Genomic DNA, 23,599 nt, shown 5'->3' on the forward strand with positions numbered 1-23,599 from the left:
TTTAGGCTTCCTTAAAAACAAAAATGGCCTTTTATAGATTCATACCTTTACCTGTACACAGAATGTATAGCCCTTAAACTAGGACTGTCCAGATAACGTTTTCTTTAGGCTTAAACCAAAAATTTCGGCTGTCAAACATTTTCATCAGAAAAATGAAATTACCATTTTTGATCCCTTTTCTCAGAAATTCTGGCTGAAAAAAAAATTAGACAGCATGTCAAGTTGGTTGACTACCACTTGAAAACATTACAACCTGCTGTATATACAGAAAAGAGCAAAACAACTGTGTAAACTCCCCACTAGAATGTCAACACCATCTGTAGCTTCCTGTAGGTTTTGGAATTTGGAATTGGTTTAAGTAAAATAACCATTTTTTAGAGCTGTGAATGCACCGTGGTTTTATATTGCTATAGGCCTATTCCATTCTCTTGGTTTTTAATATACTGTTGTGTTTTTTTTTAAACAAATAGCAATTTTAAACCAGACACAGCACAGCTGCCAGCACAGCAGCCAGCACAGCAGAGCATTTCTACAATAACCAGTTCTAACCAAGAAAGATGTCATTAAAAACAACTCCCATCTTAAGTTCCCGAGTCGACAAGCAGTTCTCAGGTTGAGTTCCAAGTCCATATCATCAAGTCTCAAGAAAAGCCTTTGGTTCTAAACTTCACATACTAGATATGGAATTAAAATAAAACGTGGAATTAAAATAAAAGCTAACCCAGCACTAAAGCTAGCTGAGCAAACAAAAAACAACACTTGTTCAATTTAGACAACAAACAACCGAAACAGACCAAAATGATTACACTGCATAAAGTTTAAGAAAAGACTGCAAAATTATGCTCAGTCTACGAAGCGGAATTTTCCATTCCACCTTAAATGATGTAGCAGTTGGGCACCACCATTTAACTTCTCATGCTGCAACATTTTAGATGGAGCAGAAAATTTGAAAATGAACGTTGCTGGGTCGCGTGACGCAATCTGAGGAATGGCCGCTTAGGGGGAGACCTCCGCGCACCATTGCAACTTTTGCTCAGAATCTCGACATTACGGCTCTCAGATTACATTTATCTCCTCTCTGAGTGAGTCAAGCAGCTATTCGACCAGTTGCTGGATAAAATGGCATCTAAACGAGTCAGTCCACCTAAAACCAGGCAACGTGATAACGCTAAAGATGGCGCAGGCGACCGAGAAGCGGGCGATAGCATGCGCGAAGAGATTGCTAGCATACACGAGCTTCTCAAGCAAATGTCTGCCGGACAAAGTCGCAGCCTGGAGGAAATCAGGAAAACAACATCATCGATAGAGGGCAAACTTACAGAGGTCCCTACCCGACTTGGGAGTGCAGAGAGCAGACTGGACTCAATTGAGGAGTGCGTAAAAGAAATGAAAGAAAGTCCATCTGCAACTCGCGCTGAGATGTCCAGTCTCCGGAAAAAGATAGTGGACCTGCAGGATAGATCCCGCCGCAACAATCTGCGATTTCAGGGTTTTCCAGAGCATTGCGAAGGGAGAGACCCAGCAAAATTCCTGTCGGATGTGATTCCTGAGATGCTCGGCTTGGAGTTCCCGTCTGGGCTCGTGGTGGAGCGATGTCACCGCTTGGCAGCCACTCGTATGGGGAGCAACAGGCCGGAGAATTCTCATCGTCCGGTTCCTTAACTGGCAGGACAAGGAGTCAATAACCAACGCGGCGAGGAATAAGGGTGAAATCTGCTGGAATGGCAACCTCATCAGGATTTTCCAGGACTATTCAAAAGAAACAGTGTCTTTGGGGCAAAGTTTTTGAGAATGCAAGAGAGTGCAGGATACCTTTCAAACTGAAATACCCGGCGGTTCTCTGTATCGCTACGGGTGGCGGAGGAGAGCGGCGTTTTGAGAGTGCTCGCACTGCGCTTAGCTTCATTTCAGCCCTACAGCCGGTGGCCGAGGCTACCCCCACCTGATGGTGCATTGTACAGCGGGAGTCCTGGAATTGATGTAGGACGAATAGCCGAGGTAGGCCAAATTGGCCGTTAAACATATGGCTTAGCAACAGAGAACTTGAAGGTAATGTAAATATTGTTACGTACAGGTTTTATGTGCATTACTGCTTAAGAGCGCCGTTCTTAACTACCCACTTCATTGTTTATACATAGTTTACGTGAATTTTGGTCTCATGTAAATATAAACCGCTTTTCTAGATACTTTGCGCATGTGTACAAGTGAGTTACTGATTGAACGATTGTTATGGATCTCGCTCTGTTGTAAGTCTGGACAATATTAATCACTAAGCTCCTTTGCTCGCTTACATTAATAATGTCCTTGTCGATGCTTTTATTAGTGCCAGTGTATCTATTCATTCAAAGGATAAATACGATCTTGGGGATTTGGTCATTTTACATACTGAGCTAAATTTAGAAGATGATGGACAGGTGGTCACCATACTGCTGTAATGTCAGCTAAATTAGGAAATACCCAGAGTTTGAGCATAACCACATGGAACGTGAAAGGGTTAAATCACAATATTACAAGAAGAAAAGTAATGTCTTTCATTTGAAATCAAGAAATTACGATGTGGTCTTTTTGCAAGAAACACCTCTCAAAGACAAGGAGTGTAAGAGGCTTTGTAGAGACTGGGTGGGCAATGTTCTATCTTGTGAAGGTTCAACCAAGAGCCGAGGGGTGGCAATTCTCATCAGTAAACATTTACAATTTCAATTCAAAAAAGAATTTAAAGATAGAAAGGGTAGAATTTTGATTGTTCAGGCACAAATTCAGGGACAAACATTAATATTAGCAAATATATATGCACCTAATTTGGATGAGCCAATTTTTTTTGGAGACCTAGAGTGCCGTATAAATAGAATGGGTAATCACCCAGTCATTCTAGGGGGGATTTCAATCAGGTCTTGCTCGTTCGGAGTAGACCATACACTTCCCAACCCCGGAGATCAAAGCAGGTTCTTGAAAATCTGTGCGAAGCTTTAGGTTTGGTGGATATATGGCGCACTTTGAACCCTACATTAAGGGACTACACATTTTTTTCCTCCCCACATCAAACCTTTTCAAGAATTGATTTCTTCCTCATATCCAAAACATTAATGCCTGCAATTTTACCATGCCTGTGTGACACTTTATATGCAACCATTCACCCAAACAATAAAATCTCGTCGGTGGAGGCTAAACTCAAGTCTGCTGATGGATGAAGCATTTAGAACGGCACTTAATGCTGAGATTAAGATGTATTCAGAAACTAACCTGCCTACGGCATCATCTGCGGCTGTGGCTTGGGAAGCACTTAAGGCCTTTTTGAGGGGACACATAATCCAACACTGTGCTTACAAAAAAAAGAATAGTACTGTAAGACAGTTGGAATTAGAGCAGAGATTCAGTGTCGCAGAAGCTAAATTCAAAATAGACCTGTCCAATGAGTCCATACTCAAACTGGTACAACTAAAATATGAGTTTAATACTCTTCTCTCACAAAAAGTGGAATTCTCTCTTTTCAGAGCCAGGCAGAGGTATTTTGAGGAAGGAGATAAGGCGGCAGACTACTTGCCAGCTACATAAAAAAACAGGAATCTTTAAGCACAATTTCAAGTATAAGAGATCTAGGTGGGGAATTAAAAACCTCTACAAAAGAGATTAATGAATCATTTTATAATTTCTATAAAAATTGTTGGCGGTGGATGATGGTGAGATCGAATCCTTCCTTGACAAACTTAGTTTACCAGTATTCTCAACAGACCAGAAAGAGGAGCTTGACAAACCCATATTTGAGGAGGAAATTGTTGATGCGATTACACTTTTAACTACTGGCAAATCACCTGGCCCAGACGGGTTTACAGTAGAATTTTACAAAATGTATTGTAAGGAACTAACCCCGTACTTACTGAATATGTATGAAGAATCTTTTGCAAATGGTTCTCTTCTGCCAACTCTGAATCGCCAACTCGCCAATGTCTGAAGCATTGATCTCTCTCATCCTCAAGAAGGGTAAAGACCCCCATAACTGTCAGAGCTATCGACCAATTTCTCTTATTAACTGTGATGCAAAAATTCTAGATAAGGTCTTAGCAAAGAGATCAGATAAAGTAGTAGAGACACTGGTACATCCCGACCAGGTTGGCTTTATCCATCAGCGCAATTCTACAGATAATATCAGAAGGTTCATTGACATCATGTGGCATGTTCAGAATGACCAAGAACCTGTAGCTGCCCTGTCATTAGACGCCGAGAAGGCATTTGACCGGGTAGAGTGGCGCTATCTTTTGCTGACCCTGAAAGCTTTTGGATTTGGAGATGTCTTCATAAAGTGGATACATATCTTGTACACAGGGCCCAAACAGGGCTGTTGTTACAAACTTATTTCACCATATTTTAGGCTACAAAGAGGAGTGTGCCAAGGATCGCCTTTATCCCCCCTTCTATTTTCTTTGCCATTAGAGCCTCTTGCGGTATCCAGACTTCCCTCGTGTTCAGATAGGCCAAAAGACCCATAAAATAATGCTGTATGCAGATGACATCTTAACATTTATTTCTAACCCCGAAAGATCGGTGAATTCTCTCTTAACAACTATTGATTCATTTTCCAAACTATCAGGGTATAAAATAAATTGGTCTAAATGTGAAGCCCTCCCCCTGACATCTTACTGCCCTAAAACAGCATTCTCTTCACGATTTCTATGGCCTCAGAAAGGAATAACATATCTCGGTGTCCTGTTCCCCCCAAATTTGTCTAATCTGAGTAGGGTTAACGTAGAACCTCTCCTGGATCATTTTAAAGCGGATATAGACAGGTGGTCCCCACTCTATCTCTCATTGTAGGGAAAGGCCAATGTCCTTAAAATGAATGTTGCCCCAAAATTTAACTTTGTTTTTTGTGAAGTCAGATCACCCAGTCATTTCACATCTTCAGTGGGTATGGTGCAAAGTCTCAAAGCTGGTTGGATTCAGTCCATTTTTGAACAACCTTTCCAGCATATGGTCAAATCCTAAATAATGTATTGGCAAGTCTCCATTTCTGTGGAAGGTTTGGGTACTGCAGGGCATTCATATGGTGGAGGACCTATATGTAGGGGATTCTCTTAAATCCTTTGAGTGCCTCCAGCATGAATATAGACTGCCCCTTAACCAGAGTTGGCGGTATCTCCAAATTCGCAGTCTTTACTTACACGTGTTTGGGGCTGGTACACAACCCCCACAGGCAAAGGATCAAAAACATTTCTTTAATTTGCTCAGCCTTGGTCATGAAGCATCTAGGTATTACTATATTCTGCTACAGATGTCCATCAAACCCTCTTCGCTAAAACCAGCATGGGAAAAAGATTTAAATGTTACATTCACTGATAATGATTGGTTAAATATTCTAAGGAAATCAAAGAAAATGTCCAGAGAACTTAGAACTAGGCTTGTACAGCTTAAAATTATTAATCGCTTTTATTGGACACCTAGTAAGTTATTCAGAGCAAACTTGAAAGACTGCCCAATTTGCTGGAGGTGTTCTTTGGAAGGTACACTAATTCACTGTCTGTGGGATTGCTCGGTAATTCAGGACTTCTGGCTGCAGCTACATGGAACAATCGAAATGATAATCGGGGTGCAATATCCCTATCTACCCAGCCTATATGTTTTGGGGGATCCAGGCCCTTTGATTTCCTTGACTGATCATGACTGTGAATGGATCCAGACAGCTCTTATGGTAGGCAGGAGGCTACTATTGAGACACTGGACGTCGTCTCAGGCTCCCACCTTAAGTGAATGGTATGAGTTATTAAAAAGAGTGGCCTCCTATGAAAGACTCTCTTTCAGGCTGATGGGGACACCTAATCAGTATTTTTAGAAGTGGCAGAAATTCCTAGGTCATATTGGTTCAGACTCAGCAAACCCCACCTCATAGCGCACACCTGTCCAAATGATCAAATCACATCTGTTAAGGTAGTAGCACTACATATACACCCCCCTTTATTTATTTATTTCTATTTATTTGTTGTTTTTTTTATTTTTATTACTATTTTTTATTTATTTTTGTTTTGTTTTGAAAATAAACAATGTTGTACATCTTTGATACTATAATTATAATAATAACATACTGTAACTTTCTTTTCCCTGCTCCTCACTTTGTGATATTTACTACTGTTTATTCTGAGGCTTTGTAAATTGTGCTAATTATAAAATGTTCAATAAAAATACTGATCATAAAAAAAATTTTCATGTTGAGGAATCCATTAAAAGCGCTCAAATTGGGAGGGCTCTGTTGCTTTTGTTTAACTACTATGATTCCTAATGGTAAGTTTGCCAGGTAAGTGAGAGCTTATTAATGTCATTGGATCTACTGCATGTCATTCAGTAACTACAGTGAAGCTGTATGTATGTTATATTTATTAGCATGAAGTGTGGGCCCACATATGGGACCATGTTAAAAGATAAACATCTCATTTACCTTGGAGGCTTCTTTTCAGGAATTCAAGCCACTTTGTTGTTCTATAGCTACTCATTGCTGGTCCTAATATTACCCCTCAACTGTGTAACCTTTAAATCTTAGTCTTGGATGGTGTTTCCTCCTTTCAGAGACCTGGACAATCTAGCTGGGAAAAATCGTGTGATCATGCTTCTGCCAATCGAGGAGGTCCTCCAGACCCTCAATGACCTGATCACTTATTTCCGGCTACCTAATGCTGAGCTGGAGCATGAGGAGAAACAGATAAAGCTGCGCTCCCTCAAGAATCGCCAGAACCTCTTCAAGCAAGAGGTCAGTTCCGTCTGCCAGACAAGCTGTGATAAAGCAACCCAGGGTTTTCTGTCCCTCTCTGAGCAGGTTTTTTTCTTTAACTCAATTTTCTTAAGTGGCTATTTTAGTAGTGGGCAAAACAAGCAGGTTGAAATTGCCAAGCCCCTGTTTTTCAAGAGGGAATCAATTTATTTTCTGTTTTTCCTACGCCACATTGTATTTCGGAGTATCGCTCTATGACTGTCAGCAGTTTTTTGTTTGGGAGTTTCTGTCCATTTCACAAGTGGCTTGTAGGGGCTGTCTTTTTACATTAGACCCTGAGGTCAAAAATTGAACTTGTCAGTTATGAGATGTCAGATGGTTTCCTCTTGTTTGAGCTACGTCAGGCTAGAAATACAAAAGTGCACTGGTGCTTTTGCTCCACCACTCAGTAAATTCAGCCCTTAATTAGTACAAGCCACTTATCATCTGTTCATCATCTTACCCACTTATCATCTGTTCATAATCTTACCACAAACCTTTTGCTTTTTTTTTCCTTTTTCTGATGAATGTGCATGTTCTAAACATGCAATCGGTCCCATTTTTGTGTTTGTAAGTCAAAGAGGAGATATTATATTATGATTTGAATTTAATGAAAGATTATTATGCATATAGTCTTGTTTTGCAGATAGAAAAAATATAATTTAAGGTATGTATATTTGGCCATATGTTGACTTTAAAACAAACATAAAAAGTTAGAATCGCAGTCTCAGTCTTGTTAATGAATGTAAATGTAATTCCTAGTGTTCCGTAAGAACAGAATATTATGGAATGTGTTACATTACATTACTTACAATACAGCACATTGACTTTGTTCTTGAGAATAATATATACATCAGTGAGCCAAAATGGCATTGATAGCCAAATGAGTCTGCTGCTGGTCTTCTGTGTACTGCTGAATGCGCTCCAACCCACTGAGGCATTGACACTGCAAGACCTCTGAAGGTGCCCTGTTGTATCTGCACCAAGATATTAGCAACAGATCTTTTAGTCCTGTAAGTTGTGAGGTGGAGCCACTGTGGTTTGGACTTGTTGTTCCAGTACATCCCACAGATGCTGGATCAGATTGAGATCTGGGGAATTTGAAGGTGAGATCAGCACCTTGAACTTTTATCCTGCTGAAAGAGGCCACTGCCATTGACATATAGGGGTGGACCTGGTCTGCAACAACGTTTAGGTAGGCGCCATGTGCAAAACTGACATCCAGATGAACATCCAGACCCAAACTTTCCTTGCACAACATTGCCCAGAGCATAATGCTCATTCCAATGGCTTGTGTTCTTCCCACAGTGCATCCTAGTGCCATCACTTCCCTAGGTAAACAACACATGTGTACACAGCCCTGTGATGTAAAAGAAAGTTGGACTCACCAGGTGACCTTTTTCCATTGATCCAAGGTCCAGTTCCAATGCTTGTAGGCTCTTTTGGTGGTGGGCAGGTGTTCGCATGGGCACTCTGAGTGGTCCGCAGCTGTACAGCCTTATAGGCAGCAAGTTGTGATGCACTGTGTGTTGTGACCAGTGGTGGACAGTAACTAAATAAATGTAATTCGTTACTGTACTTAAGTAGTTTTTTTCTGTATCTGTACTTAAGTATTTCCATTTTGGGCAACTTTTTACTTTCACTCCACTACATTTCAAAGTCAAATATCTTACTTTTTACTCCACTACATTTGAGAAATCTGTTGTTTTGTGTGTATAAAAACGTAACATGTCAAAACAAAAGAAGCGCAAAGCAAGAACACTAATGATGGAACTAACCTAACCTGTAAATAGACCACAATATAGAAATATGTCCACATAGTTCTGACTGGCAGGTTTCTTTTTTCTGAATTCATACAAACACTTTCATTTTATAGTAAATTTAGTTTGTTAGTTTATGTTTATGAACAGAGACCTACAGATCAATATAGTAAAGGAAAACTTATTTGTGAACCTGAGTTTAAAGCCAGTTTTATTCAACTTGTAACAAATTTACAAAGTAATTTTGAACTGAAACTTTGCTTGTTTGTAAAAGTGATTTCAGAGCCACTCGGTTCTCCCTGATGGAAATTGTTTGCCTTCAGTGTTTTGTGTCTCACGATCACATTATTTTAATAGAGATTAGTGTCAGACTAATTAATGACATTCTTTTAAAAGACTGGTTTACCAAGAGAGACGCTGGAGGATTTTCACCTAAAATGAGTTCATGAAGCGAGTCTTGTTGCAAAAATGATAACAGGACATTAGAGCCATAATTACTCTTTACTTTTACTTTTGATACTTAAGTACATTTGAAGCCAAATACTTTTGTACTTTTACTCAAGTTGAGGTCTAGAGTAAGGACTTCTACCTTCACTGGAGTAATATTTTACCTTGGGTATCTCTACTTTAACTCAAGTACATGATTTGTGTACTTCGTCCACCTCTGGTTGTGACACTTTCCTCACATAACCATCATTAAAAACTTCTGTAACTTGTGCCAGAGTAGTTCTTCTGATTGGTCCTGACTAGACGGCTTAGCCTTTGTGGCCCTCATGCAACAGTTAGTCTTGGGCACCTAACACCTGTCGCTCACTGGACCACTGTCAGTGGGTACTCACCACTCTGACCAGGAGCATCCAACACGTCATTTTGGAGATGCTCTGATCCAGTCATCTGGCCATAATGATTTAACACTTGTCAAAACTGCTCAGGTCTTTACTCCTGCCTTATTTCTCCCACATGCAACACGTTAACTACAGAACCGACTGTTAACTGTTCACTTAATTTCTAATACAACCCAGAGCCTGACATGCGGCAAGATAATTACATGATTACAAGATAATCAGTGTTCTTGCTTTATCTGTAATACTCTCAATGTTTTGGCTTGTTGGTGTACGTCTATAAAATATTTTGGACCTGTAAGAGTTAATAGGAACATGAATTTTAGATTAGCCTCCTCATTTTAGATAATTTCTGCTCAATTGCTGGAATTACATGCTAATAGAGTAGTTTATGATTTGGTTTATTCATGGTTTCTTAAACTCATTATCATATTCATAGTATTTGTGAATCTCTAGCTATCTAATTACCACTGCTGAGAGCTGCCATCTTCAGCTTATCTTTTATTCAGTACCGTCTTGGCATTCATTTTTCATTGTTGATGGCTAGCATAAGGCTGACTGAAGAGCTGTAAATTATCTTCAGAATATTCCGTTTTCATGGCACATGCTTTGTGCCATGGCTGAGATGACCTCAACCCAAAGGGTCACAGCTCACCTGTGAGTGAGTTCAGTGAGCAATGAACTGTAGGTAAAATGGGTGCATGTTGTCAGTATTACTGTCTTTCTCTTACTCTCTGTTTTAGGGAATGCTGACTCTGGTGTCTAACTGTATCGATCGCTTGAGTGTGTACAACAGTGCGGCACACTTTGGAGAGTGTGCAGGAGAAGAGGCAGGAGCAGCCTGGAAAGACATCCTCAACCTGCTCTATGAGCTGCTGGGTAAGACAATTGACACCTAAGGTCATTCCATGATGTGCAGCCCATTGATTACCAGTGCTGTTATTGTCTATTAAGAAAGTTCACTAATGCTGGCTTACAATTTCTATTTCTATGTTAACCTTATCTTATCCAGGGGTGTAATGGTTATAAAAAGTGGATAAACCCTAAACATCAGTGGGCACCCAGTCGCATGTTGTCGTTTCCTATAAGCTGCACGGCAGTTTGGTTTCCTGTACATTCTTTAAAAGAAAGCTTTGAATATTTGAACGATATGAAGTTATAATATCTTTTTGTTAAAGTTCAAATATGAAATAGCCACTAAAAGACACCAAACAGTATTGCGTCCCGTTAAACCTCCCATTGGGGGTCTAGGGTGGTCCTGACATTCACAGACAGTTGATTGGCCACCAATTTTTACTATTTCAAAGAAATCTGCAGCGATATTTTTCTACTCCTTGCATTTTCTGCTTCTCATGATCCAAGTGATGCCAATTAAAAAATTCATACTGATCATCTGTAAAATGACATCCTTTCAGACTTATGGTGTTGAGTTGTCTTCTCACAGTGGAAGGATGGACAGAAGCACCCATAGATTTGTTGAAGATCTGAAGCAAGAATGGAGTTTGATTTTCTTTTCTTTCTCAAATTTGAAAGCTTTATTTGCTGTTTATCGGATGGGGACTCTTTTGGTGGTCTACCAGGTCTTGCACAGTTGTTAGGAATCACATTTCCTTTTGGTCTTTTTATCTCTCTTTTTAATTTGAATGTGTGTGACAATAATTCATAATAACTATAATATTATTGCCATAAAATAAACACAGTTTCCAGTTTCCATCACCAGGGTCCATTCTGACTGTCCATTGAGAAATACACAATGACAGAATTTAACATCTTGGAAAAATAAGAAAATGTGCCTGTGCAAAAGTTATGACACTTCTTTCTTTGTTTTATTTTTGCTACACTCAGTAAATAAATTGAAATTTTGCAACAGATGTTCGCCATGAAGGATGTTTTAACTTATTTTCATTTTAAAAAAATAAATGAAATTTGACTGGGGTGTTCAAACCTTTGCATATGACTATATATAATATGTAGAATAAATGAAGTCAAAGATTTCTACTCTGCTGCAATTGCAGCTCTGTTCCTCTTATTCATACAGCTTTTTAGATTATTGTTTCAGTAGAGACTTATTGTTACTTTCCACTTTGCTGTTGCTTTTGTTAGTTTACTAACACACACTGTCCAGTGGAGTCTGATGTAAACATTTAACGGTCATTTATAAGCTGTGTTTGAATGAGAAGGCTACAGTTTTTTATCATAGCAGTAAACAGCAGCTAAGCTTCAGCCTGCACTACCACATATGGCTCAAAATAGTCAAATTAGGAAAAGCTTTGATAGTGTTAAAAAAAAAAAAAAAGATGGTATTAATAATTGAACACAGGTACAACTTCATAGTTAACCTATCATCAGTGCAATATAGGGCTGCAACAAACGACTACTTTGATAGTTGAATAATCGATTTGATTACTGAAACGAATAATCGATTATTCAGATTATGAATCACTACATTACAAAATAACTTTTTAGTAGCTATTAACTTTTAAATTTAGCTTGAGGTTGTTTTATGCATTTGCTATCAATGAAGACACTACAGATGAAAATCATTCAAGATTTCACTGTTTTAATTAACTTTCCTGCTAAAACAAAAAGGTAAAAAATAAAATTACCATAACATAACCAAGAATATGTAAAGAAGCAGCGATAAAATATAACACCACTAAATCAGTTTTTCTTTAATCAAATAAATTTTAAAATCTTTCTAAATGTAAACAGTGCAGTCTGTGCTCTGTGAATTGTTGTGTCTACGGTGCTGCAACTAAATGCTACAGTCACTGGTCTTCAGTGAAACTGAGGCAAGTCAGCATCTCTGCATGTTCCTGTGAGGGACTCGCTCTCTGAGAGCAGACACTCCGCTCAGCAGAGGAGACGCGCTCTGATGGAGCGGATGGAAAAGTGTCGAAAGTTTGTGGCATATTCCTCTATAAACTGTTAAAATTGAACGCTTCCGTGTAAACGCTTTATTTCAATGTTATCCCTTTATCCAGCTACCTAAACCGTTAGCGAGTGGTGCCAAGCGTTCGCAGAGAACAGAAACCTGTTGTAAATCTTTCTCCTGTGTTCGCCGAGTTTGACCGCACCGGCGGCCTCGACGCTAAGACGACAGGGTCGCTGTGAACAATAGTTACTTGCTTCTCTGTTGCAGCTCCATTAACGATTCCAGAGAACCTGCATTTCGGAATAGAAAATGTTACAGCTCAGCTGAAAACATGAAGTAGGACGGCTTATAGCATTAGCATTAGCTAAGTAGCACAACTATCGTCGCGTCCCAAACCACACACTCCTGTACTTTACATACTACACTAATAAGTGCACTTCTAATAGTATATGCGCTATTTTTACACACTATTTAGTGATCTAGTATGCGGTTTGGGACGAGGCGTATTTTGCCAAGCTGAATCTTCACCCACAGTAAACTATCGCGTTTCCTCTTCAGATGCGTGGAGGATGTGCTCGTGTCATCGCCTCGTTAGAGAAAGACGCGTAATGACGTCACTAAGTAATGACTACTACATTATTTGCCAATTAATTTGGACGTCGATTTTAGTCGACTAAGTCTATTATTGCAATATAGCCACGTGTTTGACTCACAGGCTTCTTGTATAAAATCTTGTTTTTTCCTGGTAGAAGGAAAGATCTGCGTCCCAAGCCACATACTGCTGTCCTAAATAGGGTGTGATAATAGTGCACCACCATTAGAAATGCATTTAATATGTGTATACAGTCTAATATGTAAAGTATTAGTGCGTAGTTTGTAGTATTAAAGAAGGGCGTAGTTTGGAAAACATTATCGTTCTCTGATTCTACTTCAAATTGTAACTCACTAGGTTAAAATACTGACTTATAGTCTCTAATTTTTTATTTAGTAGGTCACAAAAAGATAAAGAAAAGGCCATTCCTCTTCCAGAAAGGGTGTGAATATTTCTAAATAATATGTAATTATTTTGAGAAAATAAGACATTATTTCTACATATTCTGTTTCATTTTACTGAGAGCTTTCTGCTTGATTGGGAACTTTTAATGATTTGAACCTCTGGTGAACACATCCTCTTAAGAGTTTCACCATTGTTCAGGAAAAAAAAAACTGTCAAATCTTTATTTAGACAAAACACTCTTAAATATACCCACAGAATTAGAAAATACTATTTTTCCATTTTTTATTGTTCTTAAATTAAGAATGTGACAGGCATTGACAAAATGTCAATTGTTGAAAATAAATTAGTTTTATAAAGTCTCTCTTTTCTCTCTTAGCAACATCAGTGACAGCCACATTAATGCCAGAAATAAGCTGTTCACAGAGTTCAACAGCATACAGTCAATATTTATGATCAACTTTAATAAATCGCAACACTTTCAACTTCGTTATAATAATATTCTCTCTGCATTTTGTGCTTTGAGATAGAAACGTCCACTGCATATTCAGTGAGTCAAATGTACAAAAAGAGCAGCCCCGGCCTTTTCATTTCATTACAGACACCAAAAACAGGATTTTGGATGGCGCAAAACATTAGTAAATCTGTCCCAAAATGTCTAGACTTGTAAGGACTATGAATAACATTCACACACCAATTTTTTTTTTTGCTTTTATAACGATGCTTTTACCATTTTACTCTCTACTTGGACTTCTGTCACTTATTGGCTCACCATTCTACGTTTAATATGTTAAAGGCATCCTGTTTACCCCCGCAGGGAGCTGTCTGATCCATAAACCTCGCACACACACAGTTCAGTCATGTCAAGGTCCCATCTCGGCAGATGGCCTTTGAATCCATGATAAAGCACGCCATCCATTCTCATCAGCATCTGTGTTGGCAGCTGATGTCCCTTCAGCTTTCCCAAATAACACAGGCACTGCTGTCCCTATTCCAAACCTCGCTTACACGCTATCACCTGCGGCACAGAGTTTCCTCAGCTTTTAATGTGAACTGCCTTGGCCTGTTTCTCGGCATGCTTATGTGCAGGCTTCTCAGAAGAGGCTGGGGCTCAGACCAAACTGTGCTTCTCGACTGCTCGATTGTCCCTCTCGCAGAGCTGTGTCCTTCACACTGCATTTGGAAAGAGTGATTAGCCTTTGCAGAGGAGGGAGAATTGGTGTGCTGCCCACGTCTCGGCTGCGGTCTTCGGCCCCTGGCACGTGCGCGCACACACAGACGCTCCTGCGTCACTTCGGTCTTAACCGAATTTCGGATGCATCTTCTGTCCTCTATTCCCCATCTGCCAGAGCTAGGTGACCCTGTCAGTTTGCTCGAAATCAACATCCCCTACCATCTTCCATCTTAGGACCTCCTTCTTTAAAATGTATTGTAATTAATATACATGAAAGCTGAGCCGTCTGATGTTGAAACTCATGTCCTTGGGAGGAGGTTTGACATTTAAAGAGATGCAGGGTTATTAGCATATCTTTCAATGAGGTAATGAATTTAACAGTGTTGGATAGAACCAGGGGCAACAGGCCCACATACTAAATATTTTTCCTCCTTAAAACACAAGCATATGGGCCCCCAAATTAACATGTAATAAGAGTAATTAATCAATATAAATTAACTATGAATATAAAATGAAAAGGTGAAAATGAATGTCACTGTTGCATTTATTAAACCCCCCTGCTTCACCCTCTGACTTTGAGCACGCTTACATCCATAGATACAGAGGATCACTGAGATATATGAGAATCTGCTACAAGCAGCATGCAAACACATGTCTGAAAAAAAAACATGATAGAATAGGCTTATTAAGGTGGGAATGAACTGGGAGTGAACTAAACAACAAGTGCTAAACAAGTCTAGTGCCTCAGGAAGGGCTTAATATACAGGAGGTGGTGCGTTCAACAACATCTGATGGACAACGAGCCTGCGAAAAGGACACTTGTTGTCCAGAGTAAACAACATTAACATTAAGAATACATACATACATAGTCACCACTGAGAAATGGTATGAGTTAATACTTGGTTTTAATACTTTTTTCCTTTTTTATACCTTCAATTTTTAAGCTGCTTTGATCCGTGGAAATAGAAATAATTGCACACAGTTCTCCCAAAACCTCGACTGGCTGGTCAGTAAACTGGAGCGACTGGAGTCATCATCAGGTAGGAAAGTTATTATCCAGCTACTGAAACACTGAATACTGTTTGCTTGGTTTTTCCTCCATGAATGTCATGTCATTACTGCGTCAAGATATTTCATGTGACTACTTTGCCAGTTTGTAAGTCTGTACACCTACACAGACATGTAATTTGCTTTGAAGTCTGGTTATACTCACTAGAGTATTGCCGCATCTCTTTGAAACACAGTCTTCTGTGCACTCTCATCTGTTCCTACTGCTTCTGTTGCACTGGGCTGTAATGACTGATTCCGTGCTTCAGGGATTCTGGAGGTCCTCCACTGCATCCTAATCGAGAGTCCGGAGGCACTCAACATCATTCAGAGAGGACATATTAAGTCCATCATCTCGCTGCTATACAAACATGGTCGCAACCACAAGGTTGGCTTCCCCTCTTTCTTCACATGGGGTTCTGGTTTGCATGGGTGGCTTTAACGACAAGTGGGCCCAAATTGAGGTTAATAGAGCATGTGTTCATGGGATCCCTGGTAGATTATTTTCTAAGAAAAATAAACCATTGCAAATAATAACCCACACGTGAATTTATTTGTTTGAGTTTGAACTTATCCTGTGGTCAAAAAATGTTAATTTCCATTTCCAAACTAATAAAAATATATTTTTTAAAACGATTGGGAAGCCCATGTAATATTCAGGGAACCTTTTTCCTATGAATATGACATAATAAGAAGATTTCCATCCTATTATCTTCAGATTCAGAGTAGTGCCAGAAAAGGTAGGCACCTGAGAATTCTGGAATCAAACTTTTTTCTTCAAACTAGCTCATGAAAGATCTACTACTTTTTGAAAATAAGAAAATCTTAGATAATCCAAGATAAATGTTTTCAAATAATACGTTTCGGTGCTTATTGTGACTTTTGCACAGTACTGTATGTAATGAATTGATTTTGAATAGAGAACTACAGTTTTAGAATGATATTCCTTAATTTCCGATGAACTGTAAAGCATTTTTGTATATTACTTTAGCTGTAAATCAAAATCTACATATCCAAAATCAACATATCATCACGTCCAGCTCTTCAGTATAAACTATAGACAGTGCTAGGTCTGACTTGAGCACATGTGAAATGACAGATGATTGAAGCTCGTGGTCTAGTGCAGAGGTCACTAATAAGTGGACTGTGGTCAGAGTTCAGTTCCAGACACTGTTCTATGTCCTGGACCTAGAACCAATAAGCTAAGGAGAATTATTTAATTTTGACTGGGTGGTCCTATTTTAATCGCCGTAACTTTTACAGTACCAACCCTGGAACCTCACAGTCCAACAATGAGACATAGCAATTGGAGAAGAAAGACAGCCAGATTATTTTACATGGTGTGTTCTAAAAAGAGAAAACTGAATAAATATTACTGAATTGTACTTTATTTGATTCGACATTCAGTTGTTGGCTGCGTAAGATGTTGATATAGCTTATACTTCAGTATACAGTATATGGCAGTGGATCATAATGCATGTTAGACGTTATGATGTTCCCGGACCTTTGAGGAAATTTCTTTGCCTAAACCTTATTGAATTTTAATTAAAGACCTCTGGTCTAATGTATTCAGCCATAGCCCTTCGCTTAGCAAATACAGTATATACTCAGCTGTGAAGGTGTGACAGTTGCAGTGGTGATACATGAAATGCGAATCTATTAACCTCTGACGTATGCCAATTATAATGACTATGATTGTGTTTCACTAGTTTAACCCCTTCAATGCCCTGACACATTAGATATAAAGGCTTTTTATTCCGTAACTACCGGGACTTGAATGTAAACTAGCTGAACTATTCTTAGGCTATTTTAGATTGTCTTATGTTTTCTGTAAATCTGTGATAGTGTTATATTTGGTATCATGTGGATAGCATTTCATCACTACAAATAAACTTGTAGATGTTTTCTAGATGTTTCTTTAAAACCACATGCTTTGAATGCAAGGTGTTGGTTAATTGTGTCATAGCTTGAGTACTTTGACTTTAGAATCTGGTAATTGGTTATGAATGCATTTTTAAAATGCTTATTTATTTTAAAAACAGTATATTAGATTTGGTTACATTAATATCACCTCTTTAGTGTAGACCAGCACTAAAAACGTGTTTGCTCTAAAAAGGTTTGCTCTAAAAGGTGCCAACAGAATCCTGTCAGTTTTGTAGTTGGTTGAATAATATAGAACGCTTTGTAGCAACAGGAATGGCCTGTAAATCCTCCTCAGAAGCAATCTCATAGCCTGCTGTGATGTGGTAGTGGAGGAGCTAGTTGGTAGGGCATGTGTGTAAGTTGGACATAGCAATCTGATTTCAAAACTGATAAATTGCTATCTTTAAGAGATTAATTGAATTGAATTGATTGGATAGTAAAAATTCATGTAACACCACAAAGCAGCTGTTATACACATTAAAATAATCAAGAAATAAGACACAAAGTCCTAAAGCTTATTTACATTGTGATCCTTGCAACATAAAGCACAAAAACAAAATGGACAGAAAAAAGAAATACTTAAAAGTTTAATTAAGATAAAAAATACACATTGAGACTTTGAGACTTTCCTTATGGAATAGTAATGCATTCCCGCAAGACAAATCCTTTCATCCGACTAAATGAACTGAATAGTAAGATATGGCCTTGGGATTCATTTTTTTTGTTTGTCTTCAGATTCTAGATGTTCTCTGCTCTCTCTGTGTTTGTAATGGAGTGGCTGTGAGAGCCAATCAGAACCTAATCTGTGATCATCTGCTCCCAAAGAGAGACCTGCTACTTCAGACACGGTTGGTCAATGATGTACAAAGGTAAACAATTTTTCATCCATTAGCAAATTATTTAATTATACATACTGATTTGCCAGTTTACTACAAACACCTACATTATATCCTAATTCATTGACCGTATTATGAGATACACTTAGCTTGTTGTACCACCACTGCTCAGTTGCTAGTATTGTAGTCAAGACCGTTGGGTGAGACTGAATCAAGACCACAAAGAAAGTGAATTGGCATACAGCTTTGCATTTGGCTAATTTAGTTACCCTTTGGCAGCTGCACTTTTCCGCAATGCTGTTTGTTTTACGTCATCTCTAGCTTCAAGAGGCATGCCATTTGAGGCAAGTGGCAAAAATAGATTTGAAACTTAACTGCATTTTATGCACATGTGACTGCTAATCTGTAGGAGTGCTGCTGATACAGTGGCTACATTGATGAAATAAAGACAAATAGATTGGCTGCCACTTCTGGTGTACAATACATTTCACTTTATATAACTGTGTTATGTAACTGTGTTATATGTGTTATATAAGTTAATTTACATCTTGTGACCAGTCTAGAATACTGCAGCATACGGTTGCACCAATCTCAACTGAAAATAAGGTGGGATGGGGGGATGTGAGGACACGCAGATCTGGGAACTGACTATTCTTTTGCCTCTGTCCTACCTGCAGCATGAGACCGAACATCTTTCTGGGTGTGAGGGAAGGTTCAGCTCAGTATAAGAAGTGGTACTTTGAGCTGATGATTGACCAGGTGGAGCACTTCATGACTAGTGAGCCTACTCACCTTCGGGTCGGGTGGGCCTCCACCAAAGGCTATGCCCCTTACCCAGGGGGTGGAGAGGGCTGGGGCGGGAATGGAGTTGGTGATGACCTCTACTCTTACGGCTTCGATGGACTTTATTTGTGGTCTGGTATGTTCTGAAATAAAAACAGTAAGATCTATTTTTTTGTTTATTTATAAGTGATAGACATCAGTTTCAACAGTTTCTTTTAAATGTTTAGACTCTTCAATTAAAGATTAATATTATGATACATTTGTAGAGCACCTGTTTAACAAGCAGCAGCTCAAAGTGCTCTATTCAGTTAAATATAATCAAATTCTGTGAACTATTTTCAACTTGACATCCAGATGGCAATATGTTCATATCCATGTTGAGAATAGTAAATTAAATCAAGACTTCTCTATTGTACAGTGTTTTCTATTACTATGTTAGAGAAGCACAATGCTGCCTTTATAATTGACTGTATTGTGGAATTTAAAAATACACACTAACTGGGTCGCGGCGGTGCTGGAGCCTGTCCCAGTGGTCATTGGGTGCTAGGTAGGACACACCCTGGACAGGTCAAAATAAATACAAATAATAATAATAACTACAATATTTGTGTGAATAATGTGTATATTGTTGTTATTGTGTATATTATATAAGTTTTTAGCTTCTCATCCATTTCCTGTGTGATGCTACTGAGGAATAAGAACAATTGCTGTTATGAACAGAAAGTTTAGAGAGCTAGGAAGCTCAGACCTGCATATCAAGGAATTAGTTTGAGCCAGTCATTTAAATTGTTCCATCACCATGTGAAACTTAATTTGCATAAAATTGCGAAAATCTCAACTCGATTTGTAGCTCGCTGTCCTATTGCAGTGCTTGGTTGTCACTTAATTACACCTACAAATCGTCTGCTTCCATAGAAAATACAAGTTACTGCTTAAATATTACTGTCACTTGCTAATGTGAGCATGTGGTTACTTTAATGTTATTGCTTTTATTGTGCTATATCATTCAAATGTACTTACATTCTTACATATTTAACTACACCGTGACTTAAGTCATGACTTACTTTTACATTCGATATTCTTGATCTCAAGAAATGACAAAAACATGGCAAGAATGTAAAGGACAGTTTAGATTTCTGCAACACGAGACTGTGATATTGATTAAAAGTTCAGAATCCACATTTCTAAAAGAATTTCTGCACGTATTTCAGTGAGTTATGAGTGAGAAATAAATATTGCATTACGGCATGCTTTTGCTACTGCTGGTGATAACTACGCTTAAGGGGTAAAAACACAGAAGTTTTGCTAACCATTGTTAGTGCATTTGTTTGTTTTTGTGCTGCAGGGAGAATTCCACGAACGGTGGCTTCAGTAAACCAGCACATTCTCACATCAGACGATGTGGTAAGCTGCTGTTTGGACTTGGGTGTTCCCAGCATCTCCTTCAGGATCAATGGTCAGCCCGTGCAAGGCATGTTCGAAAACTTCAACACTGACGGCCTCTTCTTCCCTGTGGTCAGCTTCTCTGCTGGGGTCAAGTATGTTCCTTGTTATTTAACATTATCTGCTTATGTCTCTGTGTGTGCATGCAGGCGAATAAGTGGGCGAGTGCAAATTTTCAGGTTGCCATGGCTACCAGCTTGACAGACATTTAAGCCGAAGTACATTTCAGGCTCTAGTGGGCTCTCATAGTCTAATTGTTTTAGATTTTTTCTGCACCCGGCTGCTTCATAACAGACTGCTATCTGTCTTTATTGCAGTCACAAGCGACACGTTTTGGTAACGCTTTATTTGGATAATCCACTTCAGATGCTTTGTAGATAGTTAATTTACTTTCAAGTTACATTCAACTAAATATCTACTAAACTGGCCATATTTTTCTGTAACTCTAAACCTGGCTCTAATCCTAACCTAACGTCAACCCAAAACCTAAACCCAACCATCACTCTGGTCCAAATCCTAACCCTAGTCTAAATCCTAACCCTAACCCCACCACTGATTAGAATCAACTGAGTTTCAACAGATACTTTGTTAACAATTTGAATATCTGTAGATAATCCATAGGGGACTATTGTGGACTATCCAAATAAAGTGAGACCCACTTTTTTGGTAAAGCATAGCATACCATAACATATATTCACCATGTAACGATTTAAATCTATGTTTATCTCTGGCGATTATGTTAATAGTCAAATAATCTAACAATTACTAAGTAATTGAGAATATTAAAAAGGATTATTAAAAAGATGTGTGTGTGTGTGCGTGTGTGTGTGTGTAAGTAAAAATCCTATGATGATTTACTAAAAGAGGCACTATTTATTGATGGTGGACAATTTGCTCTGCTTAGGGTGTGCAATTAGCAGGACCTATTGAACCATGCGTTTCACCAGTGACCTATTCTGATAGTCTGCCAATGTTCACTTTAACCCATTACACTCCCAGGCTTGTTGCATACCAAGGCTTATTGTTGATTAACTACAGGGACTTCGGTATACAACTGGTTGAGCTATTCTTAGGTTACAGACGTGTGTAACAGAGCATTTAAAGGGATGTCATTCAAATCTGCTGCCTCAGGAGTTAGGATGTGTGCATGTCCATGTTGGCCATGTATCAGTGTTTAGAATCAGACACAATGTTCACATTACAAGCCTCATTGCTGAATTCGATTCTTTGCTTAGATCTTGTCTTCAGTATGCTCTGAACAGCTCACAGGTGTTCATTGTTGAGCCAGATGAAGGTGAAAAAGGGTCAGATGTGTTGTTTTTGCACCATTTACTGGCTGTACCTTCACGTTCTGTGCTGCAGCCACATTAATGCTGAATGATTTTGTACATGCAAAAAAACCCCACATGAATTCTGTTCCATCGTTTCTCACTAAGGTCACATAAGTATGAAACAGATATGTATCCGATCTAGGAACACATATGAAAGTGGTGTAGATCTTTTTTGAAAAGATTAGATTTGCGTGTCCACACATCATTCAGTGTTAACGCAGCAAGAGTGCCTAACCTAACCTGGGATTAGTTCCAGCAAATGCTGGAAAAGCATCTGATCTTTTTTCATCTTTGTCTCGCTGTAATAATGAACAACTGAGAGCTGTTTAGAGCAACAGCTCTTAAGGCTTGTTCTGCTGTTTAGTTTGTTGTTGACGCACATGGCTTAGTCACGTGACGCTGATTAGGATGTGTGCATGCGGTTCTTTCATACACATTAATGACAGATATGAGTATACATATACTTAGAAAATATTGGAATTTAGTATATAGTATCATATATATATATATGTACACTGTATATACCTATGTCTATATGCCTAGTAAAAGGTTGGTCCCACTTTTGCCTTCAGAACTGCCTTAATTCTTTGTGCCATACTTCAACAAGGTGTTGGAAGCATTCCTCAGAGATTTTGGTCCATATTGACATGATAGCATCGCGCAATAGCTGCCGATTTGTCGGCTGCACATCTATGATGTGAATTTCCCGTTCCACCATATCCCAAAGGTGCTCTATTGGATTGAGATCTGGTGACTGTGGACAACCGGAGTACAGTGAACTCATTGTCATGTTCAAGAAACCAGTTTGAGATGATATGAGCTTTGTGACATGGTACATTATCCTGCTGGAAGTAGCCATCAGAAGATGGGTACACTGTGGGCATAAAGGGGTGGACATGGTCAGCAACAATATTCAGGTAGGCTGCAGCATTTAACCAATGCTCAATTGGTACTAAGGGGCTCAAAGTGTGCCAAGAAAATATCCCCCACACCATTACACCACCACCACCAGCCTGAACCGTTGATACAACGCAGGATGGATCCATGCTTTCATGTTGTTTATGCCAAATTCTGACTCTACCATCTGAATGTCGCAGCTGAAATCGAGACTCGTCATACTAGGCAACATTTTTCCAATCTTCTATTGTCCAATTTCGGTGAGACCGTGCGAATTGTAGTCTCAGTTTCCTGTTCTTAGCTGACAGGAGTGGCACCCGTTGTGGTCTTCTGCTGCTGTAGCCAAGCTTCTTCAAGGTTTGATGTGTTGTGCGTTCGAAGATGATATTCTGCAAGCCTTGGTGGTAACAAGTGGTTATTTGAGTTACTGTTGCCTGTTGCCAGAAAGATCTCGAATCATTCTCCTCTGACCTCTCACATCAACAAGGCATTTTCGTCCACACAACTGCCGCTCACTGGATATTTTCTCTTTTTCGGACCGTTCTCTGTAAACCCTAGAGATGGTTGTGTGTGAAAATCCCAGTAGATCAACAGTTTCTGGAATACTCCGACCAGCCCTTCTGGCACCAACAACCATGCTACGTTCAAAGTCACTTAAATCACCTAATATATATATATATGACAGACAGACAGACAGACAGACCAGTTGTGATGCTGCAAGCTTTGTATTTTTCTGTTATGTTGAGTCTTCAGTTTATCAATTTACCAGAGCTAGTTAGTCTAGCCACTGTGCAGTGAAGCCAGGTTTTGGATCTATAGTGGGCGTGTGAATAATTGATTATGGCACTTGGAATGGACTTGTGCGTCAGCTCTACTACTTTGGTTTCTATTTGAGTCTGGCTCAGAGAGGACCTGAAGGAGTGCAGGGACTATGTGAAATGCTGTGTAGCCATGGCAGCCC

The 23,599-nt window shown here is 39.1% G+C and overlaps 1 protein-coding gene across 4 annotated transcripts in view; it reads left to right on the plus strand.

Annotated features, from left to right (window-relative positions):
• Positions 1–23,599, plus strand: part of LOC108430665 (ryanodine receptor 3-like) — a 329,117-nt gene that overhangs the window by 124,122 nt on the left and 181,396 nt on the right. For all 4 annotated transcript variants that reach the window (XM_037541686.1, XM_037541687.1, XM_037541688.1 and 1 more), the window contains exons 14-20: positions 6,553–6,733; positions 10,079–10,214; positions 15,323–15,418; positions 15,695–15,813; positions 18,084–18,217; positions 18,862–19,103; positions 20,313–20,505. In XM_037541686.1, coding sequence (XP_037397583.1) covers positions 6,553–6,733; positions 10,079–10,214; positions 15,323–15,418; positions 15,695–15,813; positions 18,084–18,217; positions 18,862–19,103; positions 20,313–20,505 — 1,101 coding nt within the window. The remainder of the gene's footprint in view (positions 1–6,552; positions 6,734–10,078; positions 10,215–15,322; positions 15,419–15,694; positions 15,814–18,083; positions 18,218–18,861; positions 19,104–20,312; positions 20,506–23,599) is intronic.

The sequence above is a fragment of the Pygocentrus nattereri genome, chromosome 10, assembly GCF_015220715.1.
Source record: "Pygocentrus nattereri isolate fPygNat1 chromosome 10, fPygNat1.pri, whole genome shotgun sequence".
Lineage (NCBI taxonomy): Eukaryota > Metazoa > Chordata > Actinopteri > Characiformes > Serrasalmidae > Pygocentrus > Pygocentrus nattereri.